The sequence below is a fragment of the Hyla sarda genome, chromosome 1 (genome assembly GCF_029499605.1).
Source record: "Hyla sarda isolate aHylSar1 chromosome 1, aHylSar1.hap1, whole genome shotgun sequence".
Classification (NCBI taxonomy): Eukaryota; Metazoa; Chordata; class Amphibia; order Anura; family Hylidae; genus Hyla; species Hyla sarda.
The window spans coordinates 273,200,523-273,217,467 of NC_079189.1; the positions used below are offsets into that span (position 1 = coordinate 273,200,523).

General features: G+C 44.6%; 1 protein-coding gene across 1 annotated transcript in view; it reads left to right on the forward strand.

Moving 5' to 3' along the window:
• The window catches only part of ATP8B3 (ATPase phospholipid transporting 8B3), a 1,029,241-nt gene that overhangs the window by 886,899 nt on the left and 125,397 nt on the right, over nt 1–16,945 (forward strand). The window contains exon 27 of the mRNA XM_056572418.1: nt 7,103–7,342. Within this exon, the coding sequence (XP_056428393.1) occupies nt 7,103–7,342 (240 nt within the window). The remainder of the gene's footprint in view (nt 1–7,102; nt 7,343–16,945) is intronic.

Consider the following 16,945-nt stretch of genomic DNA (forward strand, 5'->3'; position numbering starts at 1 on the left):
AACAACTACTCCCAGTATTGCCAGATAGCCACTGACTGTCTAGGCATGCTGGGAGTTTTACAACAGCTGGAGGCACCCTGTTTGGGAATCACTGGCGTAGAATACCCCTATGTCCACCCCTATGCAAGTCCCTAATTTAGGCCTCAAATGCGCATGGCGCTCTCACTTTGGAGCCCTGTCGTATTTCAAGGCAACAGTTTAGGGCCACATATGGGGTATCGCCGTACTCGGAAGAAATTGTGTTACAAATTTTGGGGGGTATTTTCTGCTATTACCCTTTTTAAAAATGTAACATTTTTGGGAAAACAAGCATTTTAGGTTAAAAAAAAACACCTGTGGGGTATAAAGGTTCACTTAACCCCTTGTAACGTTCGCCGAGGGGTCTAGTTTCCAAAATGGTATGCCATGTGTTTTTTTTTTGCTGTCCTGGCACCATAGGGGCTTCCTAAATGCGACATACCCACAGAGCCAAATGTGACTCCTTCTCTTCTGAGACCTGTAGTGCGCCAGCAGAGCACTTTTCACCCCCATATAGGGTGTTTTCTGAATCGGGAGAAATTGGGCTTCAAATTTTGGGGGGTATTTTCTGCTATTACCCTTTTTAAAAATGTAAAAATTTTGGGAAACCAAGCATTTTAGGTAAAAAAACATTTTTTTTTTTTCACATATTCAAAAGTCGTGAAACACCTGTAGGGTATTAAGGGTTACGTTCCCCGAGGGGTCTAGTTTCCGAAATGGTATGCCATGTGTTTTTTTTTTTTTGCTGTTCTGGCACCATAGGGGCTTCCTAAATGTGGCATGCCCCCAGAGCAAAATTTGCTTTCAAAAAGTTAAATGTGACTCCTTCTCTTCTGAGACCTTTTGTGCGCCAGCAGAGCACTTTTTACCCCCATATGGGGTGTTTTCTGAATCGGGAGAAATTGGGTTTCAAATTTTGGGGGGTATTTTCTGCTATTACCCTTTTTAAAAATGTAAAATTTTTGGGAAACCAAGCATTTTAGGTTAAAAAAAATTTTTTTTTACATATGCAAAAGTCGTGAATCACCTGTAGGGTATTAAGGTTCACTTTACCCCTTGTTACGTTCCCTGAAGGGTCTAGTTTCCAAAATGGTATGCCATGTGTTTTTTTTTTTAGCTGTCCTGGCACCATAGGGGCTTTCTAAAGGTGACATGCCCCCCAAAAACCATTTGTCACTCCTTCCCTTCTGAGCCCTCTACTGCGCCCACTGAACAATCAACATAGACATATGAGGTATGTGCTTACTCGAGAGAAATTGGGTTTCAAATTCAAGTAAAAATTTTCTCCTTTTTACCCCTTGCAAAAATTCAAAAATTGGGTCTACAAGAACATGCGAGTGTAAAAAATGAAGATTGTGAATTTTCTCCTTCACTTTGCTGCTATTCCTGTGAAACACCTAAAGGGTTAAAACGCTGACTGAATGTCATTTTGAATACTTTGGGGGGTGCAGTTTTTATAATGGGGTCATTTATGGGGTATTTCTAATATGAAGACCCTTCAAATCCACTTCAAAACTGAACTGGTCCCTAAAAAATAATGAGTTTGAAAATTTTGTGAAAAATTTCAAAATTGCTGCTGAACTTTGAAGCCCTCTGGTGTCTTCCAAAAGTAAAAACTCATAAATTTTATGATGTAAACATAAAGTAGACATATTGTATATGTGAACCCCAAAAAAATTTATTTTGAATATCCATTTTCCTTACAAGCAGAGAGCTTCAAAGTTAGAAAAATGCTAAATTTTCATTTTTTTCATCAAATTTGGGGATTTTTCACCAAGAAAGGATGCAAGTTACCATAAAATTTTACCACTAAGTTAAAGTAGAATATGTCACGAAAAAACTATCTCGGAATCAGAATGATAACTAAAATCATTCCAGAGTTATTAATGTTTAAAGTGACAGTGGTCAGATGTTCAAAAAATGCTCTGGTCCTTAAGGTGAAAAAGGGCTCGGTCCTTAAGGGGTTAAGTATATGTAGTGTTTTACCCCTTATTATGTGTTATTGTAGTGTAGAGCACAAATTCTGCACAAAATCCGCACAAGCCAGAAACCACTTAAATTAACGTGAATGTGGAATTGGTGCGGATGTGCGGAAATTCTGCCGTGTGAATAGACCCTAAAACTATTGATTACCTAACCAAAAGTTAGGTCATCAATAGCAGATTGGTTGGGTGCCTGACCCTTGCTGGTCAGATGATTGGTGCACCCTGGTACCGAAAAGAAGTAGGCTCAGTACACTATTTTATAGTAGGGGCACTGGGTAATTGCAGAGCAGCTATCACTGAAGTAAACACAGTCCTGTCACAGTGAACGGTCTCCAGAAGGTCTTCCAGAGAGAGAAACGTGCAGATCCTTACATTCCCTGCAGATCTACTATAGTTTGTACCTGTAAATGGTGCTTATGACAGCAAAAATCTACTACTGTAGATTTCTAGATGCAGCAAATGGACAGCTGCAGAAGTGGCAGATTCAGTAAGAGGTATGCCTCTCTTATAGAATCTGCCAAATCCAATGGCATCACGACTGAACAACACAGCAAATGTCTTAATTTTCCTAATATAGGCAGCCATCTTGGTATGATGACAGAAATATTTTAGGAAGAGAAAAAATAACAATGAAAGCCATCTCATACATGAATAAGATGACAGTTTATATAATTTAGCAGGTTCATGGCTTCTTTATTTCTAACTCTTTATTTCTTCTTTATTTTCAGTCAGATATACCGTATATACTCGATTACAAGCCGACCCGAATATAAGATGAGGCCCCTAATTTCACCCCAAAAACCTGGAAAAACTTATTGACTCAAGTATAAGCCTAGGGTGGGAAATACATCACCCCCCTGTCATCATTCAGACCCCCCAATCATCATCCCCCTGTCATCATCCAGACCCCCGTCACCATCCCCCCATCATCATCACCCCCTGTCAACCCCCGTGTCATCTTCCAGACCCCACCCCCGTCATCATCGCCCCCTGTCAATATCCCCCCTGTCAATATCCCCCCCTCTCAGTTCTCTTGGTCCTGTTGCCTAGTAGTGCAGGGACTGTCCGCATACTGGTGGGGAGGCTGAGCCGGTCTGGGCCATCCATCTTCTCTGGTAGGCCCTCTTTTCCTCTCCAGGCAGGCCCCAGACTAATGGCGCTGTATTGACGATGACGCGCAGGAACGTCCGTGCGCAGCAGACGTCTGTGACATCAGGGGCATCCCTGCGCGGCGGCATCAATGAAGCGTCACTAGTCCGGGGCAAGCCCAGAGCGGAGAAGAGGGCCTCCCGGTGAAAATGGACAGCCCAGACCGGCTCACCCTCCCCACCGGAATGCGGATGTTCCCTGCAGCGTAGATGGGTGAAGATGGACACAAAATATTGTGCTGAAAAATCGGCTTATCCTCGAGTATATATGGTATGTATAAGCCGAGTGGGGCATTTTCAGCATGAAATATCGTGCTGGAAAACTCGGCTTATACTCGAGTATCTAAGGTATGTTGGTGTTATTCAGATAAACATACATGAGTCTGTACCGAGTCTGATCAACTGCTTTACTAAAATAGAATGGAGTGTGAAATGCAGATCTTAGTACATTGCCCCATATTTTTTTTTAACTGCACTTCACTCCGATCAAAAATTGAGAATCCTGATCTAAGTACCCCTGCTGTTAACTCATAATTCCCTAATAGGCTATGCAAAAAATAGGATATGTAAACATAACCCCTTTAAAGGCATGTTTACATAGACATTGCTGATAAGAACTTTTTCCCATGATATATGACCACCTGAAAAAGAAGTAACATGCCTCTTCTTTGGTGCTGTTCTGCCTGTAAGCAATACTGTTATCCTATTGAACTCAATGAAAGAGCTCAAAAATCTCCAGTTTTATGTGCATTTTGGTGCAGAATCACACCAAAAACATGCAAAAAAAATCCAAAACCGTTTCCCCCAAAGTAAAAAAGAAGAAATGTTTCATATATGTGTTTTTTTAACAGTGTGAACGTGTCCTGAATGTCACTGGCAAAAGTGTGGAAATGTTCTGTAGATCTTGAGAACAGAGATTTGCTGCTGAGATTGCACAAGAATGTATGTTGCATAATAAATGTTTTTATATTTGGTTAAATTCTTATTTTTACAATCTTCTTGTGAAGAAAAAGTAAAGAATGCACTCACCACACAGGTATGCTGTTAATCTGTGTCATACTTTATTGTGTAACTTGATCACAAAGTAGACAGCGAGATCAGCGAGATGCAGCAATAGTTACAGGTGCTCGTGCAGGAGAGTGGAAAACAGATGACAGGCTGTTTCACGTCACTAGGACGTTTCTTCCGTTCTGATTATCCTACAGGTGAACAGTGCTTATTTGGAATACAAAAAAGAGGGCGTTCATATTTAAAACAATATTGTACAAAAATATGCACTTGTTACCTAGATGTATGACCATGTGCTATAGAAATGAAGATCGTTTCGCTCATTCAGTCCAAGTGGACCTAACGCATTAAGGCAGCTGATCCATACAGCCTCTCTATTCAATAATAGGTAGTCACCAGGGGCATAGCTAGAAATCACAGGGCCCTGATGCAAAAAGTTGTCCTGGGCCCCCCTACCCCTCGACGACACGCTTCCCCAATCCCTGACGAACTCCTTACCCAGCCTCGACCACACAAATATAATAATGAATGACAGGCAGGGCCGTACTGGGGCCAAAAATAAGCCCAGGCATTTTAAAATAAGCAGCCCATTTTTATGGTGGGGGTCCGACTGCTTAGACCCCCACCAATCACCTTGGTTCAAGTGGCTCTCCAGCTGTAATAAAGCTACAATTCCCATCGTGTCTGGAGATCCTCAGGCATTATGGAAGTTGTTGTTTTGCAACAGCTGGAGAGCCACAGATTGGATCAGACAGATCACACAGTGATATCAGTGACCTGAGTGACATTTTCTCTGTTGTCTTCTCTTTCTCATCTTGTCCGGGCACCAGGTCTTCATCATTGATTCCTCAGTTTGTCAGCAGATCCTCATTCTCTATATAAAGACATTAATCATTATAACCCTGCCAAATACTGGGTCCCCTGAATATAATACTGCCAACCACTGTACCCCCACAATATAATACTGCCAGCCACTGTACCCCCTAAATATATTATTGCTACACACTGTACCCCCTGAATATAATACTGCCACCACTGTACCCTCTAAATATATTATTGCTACACACTGTACCCCCTGAATATAATATTGACACTCACTGTACCCGCTAAATATATTATTGCTACACACTGTACCCCCTGAATATAATACTGCCACCCACTGTACCCTCTAAATATATTATTGCTACACACTGTACCCCCTGAATATACTGCCACCCACTGTACCCTCTAAATATATTATTGCTACACACTGTACCCCCTGAATATAATACTGCCATCCACTGTTCCCATAATAATACTGTCACACAGTGTTTCTTCTTAGTCCGGCTGAATCCCACCTCTGCACTGTCCTCCTCCAGGCTTTTCAGCCCCCTAAGTCTTTACCTAAGTCATTACCGCATACACCGCCACCCACGACCCCCCCGTACACCATCCTCAGTCTCCTTCTCATCACCTGATACACCACCACCCAGCCCCCCTTTTCCCCATCCTCAGTCTCCTCATCACCTCATACACCACCACCCAGCCCACCCCATACCCCATCCTCAGTCTCCTCATCACCTCATACACCACCACCCAGGCCCCTCCTGCACCCCATCCTCAGTCTCCTCATACACCACCACCCAGCTCCCTCGGACCCCATCCTCAGTCTCCTCATACACCACCACCCAGCCCCCCCCCCCTGTACCCCATCCTCAGTCTCCTCATCACCTCATACACCACCACCCAGCCCCCCCCCCCCCCCCGTACCACATCCTCAGTCTCCTCATCACCTCATACACCACCACCCAGGCCCCTCCTGCACTCCATCCCCAGTCTTCTCATCACCACCACCCAGCCCCCCCATACCCCATCCTCATTCTCCTCATCACCTCATACACTGCCACCCAGTCCAATGTCTTGGGGCTGGAGTACCCCTTCCCTATTAAGAGCCACAAGATTTATAAACCACATGCATGAAGTACATGCAGGCAACCCAGCTACTGTAAAATTTGCAGGCATAGAAAGCTAGGGACCTACTGAGATGGGCATTGTGACCGCCTTAATGCGTTAGGTCTACTTGGACTGAATGAGCGGAATGATCTGTCTTCATTTCTATAGCACGTGGTCATATACCTAGGTAAAAAGTGCATATTTTTGTAGAATATTGTTTTTATTATGAACACACCCCCTGTTTTTGTATTCAACATATAAGCACTGTTCACCAGTAGGATAATCAGACCAGAAGAAACGTCCTAGTGATGTGAAACAGCCTGTCGTCTGTTTTCCACTCCCCTGTAGGAGCACCTGTACCTATTGCTGCATCCCGCTGATCTCGCTATCTACTTCGTGATCAAGTTACACAATAAAGTATGACACAGATGAACAGCATACCCGTGTGGTGAGTGCATTCTTTCCTTTTCTTCACCAGAAGTTTTTATGGGATTTTGCATTTGCTTGGATCCCACACATGAGAAGCGGTATCCATTTAGCTCCAGTGAGGCTAGATTTCCACTTGGGTTTTTTTCTGGTAGTTTTTGGAAAACTGCCACTGCAGTTTTTGAGCCAAAGCCAGAAGTGTATTCAAAAGGAATAGGACATATAAAGGAAGGACTTATACTTCTTCTCCCTTATGGATCCACTTCTGACTTTGGCTCAAAAACTGCAGTGGCAGTTTTCCAAAGACTGCCAGAAAAAACTAAGTGGAAGCCTAGCCTCAAGGTGTAATGGCCAGCAATGCCTAGTGAGATCCTTCTTCTACCATATTCACTTGCTTATTTTTACAATATTGTATGTAATTTGAATATTGAAGTGATCACTAATTTTAATTGTTTTTGTAAACTAATGGTCTATAGGACTTTTAACAATAAAAGTATACACATTCTTTTATAATATCACATTCTGTATTGAACATAGTCAGTAAATTAGTTTAGCAAGCTAACATTTTTATTAATTTCCTTTAAGGATACCAGTGCTGAAATGAACCTAAAACATCCTGAATTATACAAAGTTGGCCAGACAGGTTCTCTCTTCACTTACAAGACATTTGCATGGTCTTTTGTGAAAGGAATAATAACTTCTTCAACAGCATTCTTTGTAACGTATGGGGCATGCCAAGACACTACAGGGCCTGGAAGCACCTGTGACTATCAGTCATTTTCAGTAATTACAGCAACCTCAGTTATTCTGGCTGTCACTGCTGAGGTAAGATGATTATTATTATTATAAAGGTATTTCAACTGTTCAAACACTTTAAAATGTAGCTAATGTTTGAATATGTGCATTTATGGCTAAGTGAAAATCACGTTTTCCCTCTACACTCATAGAATACATCAGCAACCTGTCAAAAAGTTTGCTGAAATAGGTAATTTAATGCAAAGTTAGACAAGTCTATTCTTTCTGTGGATGCTGAAATCGGAATTTCCGCTGCAGAACATCTGGCATGAAAATTCCATTCTTTGCACAGTGCAGCAGAATCCTATTGTAATCAACGGGACTCTGCTGCAGCAGAATGTCCGCACGGAATATTTCGGGGAATTCCGCAGAGACATTCTGCCATGCAAACATACCCTTAAAGGGGTACTCCATTGGAAAACTTTTTTTTTAAGTCATCTGGTGCCAAAAAGTTTAACAGATTTGTAAATTATGTGCAGCAGGTGTAGTCAGCCAGCCCACCTCCACGTCCGGCCAATACAAGGAAAGGTGTGGACGCACCCAGCAAACTGTAAACAAGAATTTCCAGCACGGCAGCATCTCTTATGAACTTCCAGCTTTGTTGCAATATAAATAATCCAACACACTGGACAGGAGAATGGTGACGCATTTCAGTCTGATCACCAGACCTTAGTCATACAACAGTGGATTAAAAACCAGAACCCTATATAGGGAGAAGAAGCTGGCTTGATTCCAAACATCTGTGGAACCCAGTCAGCTTAACTATTTACATACTCTTAATACACAGTGAGTTAAAATGATTCATGTTTTATAAACATAAAAAAGGTGTAATTTCAAAAGTCACAGGGCATTATATAGGAACACAAATGTAAATGTATGAATGCGTAATGCCCTAGACATATAGCGGGAATATGGAAAGAGACGCACAAATAAACCACATCAAATCTGCATGGTGTGAAATTGTGTCAACATCCCATATAAAAGATGATGAAAGACAACCACACCCTATGCATAGATGGAAATCTTGATGGAGACTCAAGATCACACATTTATACTTCAGGAAAGAAAAAATCTGTATATTAGACTATAAAAATAAAATAAATATATCAGTGCCCTGCTGGGCGGTGATCGGGGCGGCAATTGGGGCCGGCTAGGAGTCTCCTACCTCTCCCTGGTCTGGCGTGGGGTCCCCTCAGAAGCTGCGGCGGTCCCGGCGGCAGGAGCGGTGGCAGCAGCGGCGATGGTCCCGGCGGCAGGATACAGCAGGAGGTGAGGCCTGTTCCCCTTATGCTCTTGCTTAGCAACAACTCTCAGCATGCACAGCCAAAGGGCATGCTGGGAGTTGTAGTTTTGCAAAAGCTGGAGTTCCAACTACAGCTCCCTGCATGCCCTTTCCTTTGGTAGTCTGTGTATGCTGGGATTGTAGTTATGCAACAGCTGGAGGCACATTTTTTTCTATGAAAAAGTTTGCGTCCAGCTGTTGCATAAGTACAGATCCCAGCATGCACAGACTACCAAAGGGCATGTTGGGAGTTGTAGCAATGTGCATCCAGCTGTTGCAAAACTACAACTCTCAGCATACCCTTCAACTGTCAATGCATACTGAGTGTTGCAGTTTTGCAACAGCTGGAGACACACTGGTTGTGAAACAGAGTTTGTGTCCTAATTCAGTGTTTTTTAACCAGTGTGCCTCCAGCTGTTGCAAAACTACAACTCCCAGCATTTACTGAGAGACTGTACATGCTGGGAGTTCTAGTTTTGCAACAGCTGGAGGCACACTGGTTGCAAAACACTGAGTTAAGTAACAAACACCGTGTTGTGCAACCAATGTGCCTCCAGCTGTTGCATTACTACAACTCCCAGCATGTATGGTCTGTCAGTGCATGCTGGAGTGCATGCTGAGAGTTGTAGCTTTGCAACAGCTGGAGGTTTGGTATTGTCCCATACTTTTAATTTTCACAAGCTGTAAAAGGAAAAAAAGACCCCCAAAATTTGTAATGCAATTTCTCCTGAGTACGGAACTACCTCATTTGTGGGTGTAAAGCGATCTGCGGGCGCACAGCATGGCTCAGAAGTTTGAGTGTTCCATGAACATTTGAGGTCTAAATTGGTGATTTGCACAGGGATGGCTGATTGTACAGCGGTTCTGACATAAACGCAAAACAATATATACCCACATGTGACCCCATTTTGGTGTTTGACAAATTTTCCTTAAAGTTGGATGTCAAAATGAAAGAAAAAATGTTTCGTTAAAATGCTGGTGTCACCGTACATTTTTCATTTTCTCAAGGGAGAATAGGAAAAAAGCCCAACACAATTTGTAGCCCCAATTCTTCTGAGTAAGAACATACCCCATATGTGGATGTAAAGTGCTCTGCGGGAGAATTACAATGCTCAGAAGAGAAGAAGCGCCATTGGGCTTTTGGAGAGAGAATGTGTCCGAAATTGAAGGCCATGTGTGTTTACAAAGCCCCCATAGTGCCAGAACAGTGGACCCCCCCCCCCCCCCCCCACATGTGCCAACATTTTGGAAACTACACCCCTCACAGAATTTAATAAGGGGTACAGTGAGCATTTACACCCCACAGGTGTCTGACAGATTTTTGGAACAGTGGTCCGTGAAAATGAAAAATTAAATTTTTTATTTGCACAGCCCACTGTTCTGGCACCACAAGGGGCTTTGTAAACACACATGGCCCCGACTTCCATTCCAACAAAATTCTCTCTCCAAAAGCTCAATGGCGCTCCTTGTCTTCTGAGCATTGTAGTTCGCCTGCAGAGCCATTTACATCCACATATGGGGTATTTCCATACTCAGAAGAAATGTGGTTACAAATTTTGTGAGGCTTTTTCTCCTATTGCCCCTTTTGAAATAGAAAAACACCAGCATTTTCGTGAAAACAATTTTTTGCTGTTCTGGCACCATAGGGGCTTCCTAAATGTGGCATGTCCCCCAAAAACCATTTCAGCAAAAGCCAAATGTGACTCCTCTTCTGAGCATTGTAGTGCGCCAGTAGTGCACTTGACATTCACACATGGGGTATTTCCATACTCAGAAGAGATGGGGTTAAAAATGTTGGGGGGCATTTTCTCCTATTACCCCTTGTAAAAATTAAAAATTTGGGCGAAATTCAGCATTTTTGTGAAAAAAAATAAATAAATTTACACATCTGACTTTAACAAAAAGTCGTCAAACTCCTGTGGGGTGTTAAGGCTCACTGTACCCCTTGTTACGTTCCTTGAGGGGTGTAGTTTCCAAAATAGTATGCCATGTTTTTTTTTTTGTTTGTTTGTTTTTTTTTGTTGTTCTGGCACCATAGGGGCTTCCTAAATGTGACATGCCTCCAAAAATCATTTCAGAAAAACTCGCTCTCCAAAATATCATTGTCGCTCCTTCCCTTCTGAGCCCTCTACCGCGCCTGCCGAACACTTTACATACACATATGAAATATTTCCTTACTCAGGAGAAATTGGGTTATACATTTTGGGGGGATTTCTCTCCTTTTACCCCATGTAAAATTTCAAAAACTGGGTCTACAAGAACATGCCAGTGTAAAAAATGAAGTGAAGATTCTGAATTTTCTCCTTCACTTTTAACACACTTTTTGAATGTAATGTTGAATACTTTGAGGGGTGCAGTTTTTATAATGGGTCATTTATGCTGTATTTTTAATACGAAGGCCCTTCAAATCCACTTCAAAACTGACCTGGTCCCTGAAAAATTCTGATTTTTGAATTGAAAATTTTGTGAAAAATATGAAAATTGCTGCTGAACTTTGAAGCCCTCTGATGTCTTCCAAAAGTGAAAACATGTCAACTTTATGATGAAAATATAAAGTAGACATATTGTATATGTGAATCAATATATAATTTATTTATGTCTATTTTCTTAATAAGCAGAGAGTTTAAAAATAAAAAAAAGCAACATTTTTACATTTTTCATCAAATTTGGGAATTTTTCACCAAGAAATGATGCAAGTATCGACAAAAATTTACCACTGACTTAAAGGGGTTCTCCGGTGCTTAGACATCTTATCCCGTATCCAAAGGATAAGTAGAAAATGTCACGAAAATACATTCTCGGGAAGTGTTTCCCAACCTTTTTCCAGTCGGGGCACACCTCGGAAAAAAAATTCTGCGGCGCACCGCTACCGAGGTTGACGAGCAAAGAAAAAAAAAATAAGGGAAAAAACGCACTGCACTATATCTATTTATCAGTAGTATGTAGTTTAAAGTGCTGCTTTATACAGCAACTCACCAATGACGTCTTCTCAAATTTGCATCGTTGCCTTCTCTTCTCCATCTGGTCCGGGCCATCATCACGATTTATTCCACACACAATTCTTCACCGTTAAACCTGCAAAATAAACCTATTTGGCTCCACACTTTTTTTTTTAACATGGGTGACAGATCGGTGTAGAAGAGTGTACATAGGTGACAGAGGGGTGTATAGAGGGATGTACAGAGGGGTGTAGAGGAGTGTACATGGGTGACAGAGGGGTGTAGAGGAGTGAACATGGGTGACAGAGGGGTGTAGGGGAGTGGACATGGATGACAGAGGGGTGTAGAGGAGTGGACATGGGTGACAGAAGGGTGTAGAGGATTGTACAGAGGGGTGTAGGAGTGGACATGGGTGACAGAGGTGTGTAGAGGAGTGTACATGGATGACAGTGGTGTAGAGGAGTGTACATGGGTGACAGAGGGATGTAGAGGAGTGAACATAGGTGACAGAGGGGTGTAGAGGAGTGAACATGGGTGTACATGGGTGACAGGGGTGTAGAGGAGTGTACATGGGTGACAGGGGTGTAGAGGAGTGAACATGGGTGACAGAGGGGTGTAGAGGAGTGTACATGGGTGACAGAGGGGTGTAAAGGAGTGTACATGGGTGACAGAGGGGTGTAGAGGAGTGTACATGGATGACAGTTGTGTAGAGGAGTGTACATGGGTGACAGGGGTGTAGAGGAGTGTACATGGGTGACGGGTGTAGAGGAGTGAACATGGGTGTACATGGTTGACAGGGGTGTAGAGGAGTGTACATGGGTGACAGAGGGGTGTAGAGGAGTGTACATGGGTGACAGGGGTGTAGAGGAGTGTACATGGATGACAGTGGTGTAGAGGAGTGTACATGGGTGACAGAGGGGTGTAGAGGAGTGAACATGGGTAACAGAGGGGTGTAGAGGAGTGTAAATGGATGACAGAGGGGTGTAGAGGAGTGTACATGGATGACGGGGGTGTAAAGGAGTGAACATGGGTGACACGGGTGTAAAGGAGTGAACATGGGTGAAAGTGGTGTAGAGGAGTGTACATGGGTGACAGAGGGGTGTAGAGGAGTGTACATGGGTGACAGAGGGGTGTAAAGGAGTGTACATGGGTGACAGAGGGGTGTTGAGGAGTGCACATGGATGACAGTTGTGTAGAGGAGTGTACATGGGTGACGGGTGTAGAGGAGTGTACATGGGTGACAGGGGTGTAGAGGAGTGTACATGGGTGTACATGGGTGGCAGAGGGGTGTAGAGGAGTGTACATGGATGACAGGGGTGTAGAGGAGTGTACATGGGTGACAGAGGGGTGTAGAGAAGTGTTCATGGATGATAGAGGGGTGTAGAGGAGTGACCATGGGTGACAGAGGGGTGTAGAGGAGTGAACATGGGTGACAGAAGGGTGTAGAGGAGGGTACATGGATGACAGGGGTGTAGAGGAGTGTACATGGGGGACAGAGGGGTGTAGAGGAGTGTACATGGATGACAGAGGGGTGTAGAGGAGTGTACATGGGTGACAGAGGGGTGTAGAGGAGGGTACATGGATGACGGGTGTAGAGGAGTGTAGAGGAGTGTACATGGGTGACAGAGGGGTGTAGAGGAGTGTACATGGATGACAGTGGTGTAGAGGAGTGTACATGGGTGACAGTGGTGTAGAGGAGTGTACATGGGTGACAGATGGATGTAGAGGAGTGTACATGGGTGACAGAGGGGTGTAGAGGAGTGAACATGGGTGACAGAGGGGTGTAGAGGAGTGAACGTGGGTGACAGTGGGGTGTAGAGGAGTGAACATGGGTGACAGATGGGTGTACATGGGTGTAGAGGAGTGAACATGGGTGACAGGGGTGTAGAGGAGTGTACATGGGTGACGGGTGTAGAGGAGTGTACATGGGTGATAGCAGTGTAGAGGATTGTACAGAGGGGTGTAGGGAGGTGTACAAGGGTGACAGATGGATGTAGAAGAGTGAACATGGGTGACGGGGGCATAGGGGGTGACAGAGGGGTGAATATGGGGTGGACATGGGTGACAAGGATGTGGTCAGAGGGGTGGACAATGGAGGGTGAACATGGGTGACAGGGGTGGCAGAGGGTTGGATAGGGGGTGGACATGGATGACAGGAGGGTGGACGTGGGAGACAGGGGGTCAGAGGGGTGGACAAGGGTGACAAGGGGGTAAAAGAGGGACAGGAGTGACACGGGTGGACTGGGGTGACAAAGGGACAGATGGGTGAACAGGAGAGTGGACATGGGTGACAGGGTAGAAGGGGGGGGTAAACATGAGTGACAGGGGTGGAGAGGGGAGTGGACAAGGCGGACATGGATGACAGGAGGGTGGACAGGGGTGAGAGAGGGGGTGGACATTGGTGACGGGGGGTGGACGGGTGTGACAGGAGGGTGGACGCGAGTGAAAGGGATGACATGAGGGTGAACGTGGGTGACAGGAGGGTGGACAGGGGTGTGAACATGGGTGACAGGAGGGTGAACATGGGTGACAGGAGGGTGAACATGGGTGACAGGGGGGATGGACGGGAGGGTGAACATGGGTGACGGGGTTGGACAGGGGTGACAGAAGGTTGGACAGGGGTGACAGGAGGGTTGGCAGGGGTGACAGGAGGGTGGACAGGGGTGACAGGAGGGTGGACATGGGTTACAGGGGGGTGAACATGGGTGACGGGGTGGACAGGGGTGACGGGGTGGACAGGGGTGACAGGAGGGTGGACAGGGGTGACAGGAGGGTGAACATGGGTGAAGGGGGGGTGGACAGGGGTGACAGGAGGGTGAACATGGGTGAAGGGGGGTTGGACATGGGTGACAGGGGGGTGGACATGGGTGCCAGGGGGGTTTGACATGGGTGACAGGGGGGCGGACATGGGTGTCGGGGGGGTGAACATGGGTGACGGGGGGGTGGACATTGGTGACGGGGGTAGAGGGTGGACCTGGATGATAGTGGGGGGGGGGTTTGGACAGGGTTGAGAAGAGGTAACAGAGGGGTGGAAAGGGAACGGTACCTTAAGCAAGCCGGTCCTCGCAGCTTGCAGGTCCACGGCAGGCACGGGAGTCCAGAGCAGATGAAGCTCGTTCCGCCCTATGGCACCATTTTCGGCTCACTGCGCCGCAAGGTAGAAGGGGGACGCAGTGGGACGCAGGGAGGAGGGGGACGCTGTGTGCGCACAGTGCACGCAGGCTTCCCCTCCCACCTGTGCCGCCAGTTATAAGTGCGCAGGCCGGGGAGGGATATAAAAAAAAAAAGGAAAAAATCACAGCAAAATCACGCGGCACCACGGGCAGTGGCGAACAGCACACAAGTGTGCCACGGCACCGTGATTGGGAATCACTGGCTTAAAGTGACAGTTGTCAGATGTGCAAAAAATGCCCCTTAAGGACCAAGCATTTTTCTGTTTTTACACTTTCGTTTTTTCCTCCTTACCTTTTAAAAATCATAACCCTTTCAATTTTGCACCTAAAAATCCATATGAGGGCTTATTTTTTGCGCCAACAATTCTTCCTTGTAATGACATCAGTCATTTTACACAAAAATTTACAGCAAAGCGGAAAAAAAATCATTGTGCGACAAAATTTAAGAAAAAACACCATTTTGTCAATTTTGTGGGGCTTCTGTTTCTACGCTGTATATTTTCCGGTAAAAAAGGACACTTTATCTTTATTCTGTAGGTCCATACGATTAAAATTATACCCTACTTATATAGGTTTGATTTAATCGTACTTCTGGAAAAAATCATGACTACATGCACGAAAATTTATACATTTAAAATTGTCCTCTTCTGACCCCTATAACTTTTTTATTTTTCCGCGTACAGGGTGATTGGAGGGCTAATTTTTTGAGCCGTGATCTGAAGTTTTAATCGGTACCACTTTTATTTTGATCGGACTTCTTGATCGCTTTTTATTCCTTTTTTTATGGCATGAAAAGTGGCCAAAAATACGCTATTTTGTACTTTGGAATTTTTATGTGTGTACGCGATTGACCGTGCGGTTTAATTAATGATATATTTTTTTAGTTCGGACATTTATGCACGCGGCGATACCACATATGTTTATTTTTATTATGGTTACATATTTTTAATATGGAATTTGGGAAAAGGGGGGTGATTTAAACTTTTAATAAGGAAGGGGTTAATGTGTGTATTTTTAAACTTTTTTTAATCTTGTTTTTTTTTTTTACACTTTTAGTCCCCTTAGGGGACTTTTAGGAGGAGTCATTAGATTCCTCTTACAGATCATGGTGGTTTCATAAAACCACAATGATCTGTGTGCTCTGCGCTCGATTGATAAAGCCTGGCCCTGCCAGGCTGTATCATTCAGAGCCCCGGAGCCGCCGCAGCAGGAGAGATAAGCCCTCAGGCTACCTAAGTAGTGGATCGCCCCCCCCCTCCCCCGCTATTGCGCTGAGGGGGGGGCGATCCACCCCACTGGACCACCAGGGACGGGATGACAGCGTCGATATAAAGGGTTAATAGCCGGCCGCATGTCGGATATTAACGCCGGCCCCCAGCTACAAGAATCAGCTGGTGGCCGGCCGTTATGACGCGGTCTCAAGTCGGGAGCCCGCGTCATACCCCGGTAATGGCCATTGGCCAACGAGCATAGACGTCGTCTTTATCATAGACGTCGTCGTTATCAGGTTAAAGTGAAAATGGGCTGGGTCCTTAAGGGGTTAAAGTCGAGACACTGCCTCCATGGCACTCTGCACAATGCTTGGAGACCATGGAGACATGCCTCGAACAGAAATGGGCAACGTCTGATAAATGTTTGCGCACACGGACCTTGAGGGGATTAGAGGTGCACCCCCACGTATTGAACACAGCATGCTATATAAGTAAAAACATAAATAACACATGCTGTGTTACAATTAATAAACTGTTGGATTTTATACTCTTTCTTATCAAACGTAAAGGTAACACTGGTAGAGTTCTTCATAACACCACAGCTTAGGCATCTGCTGTGTCCACAGCCGTAGGAGCCTTGGTGGGCCAACCAAGTAGGTTTATTAGTGGTGTTCTGAACAAAAAGACTTGGAGACAAGATCTGCCCTATAGTGGGGCCCTCCTTGAACTACAGTGGGGATCAAAAGTTTGGGCACCCCAGGTAAAAATTTGTATTAATGTGCATAAAGAAGCCAAGGAAAGATGGAAAAATCTCCAAAAGGCATTAAATTACAGATTAGACATTCTTATAATATGTCAACAAAAGTTAGATTTTATTTCCATAATTTACACTTTCAAAATAACAGAAAACAAAAAAATGGTGTCTGCAAAAGTTTGGGCACCCTGCAGAGTTAATATCTTGTATTGCCCCTTTGGCAAGTATCACAGCTTGTAAACGCTTTTTGTAGCCAGCCAAGAGTCTTTCAATT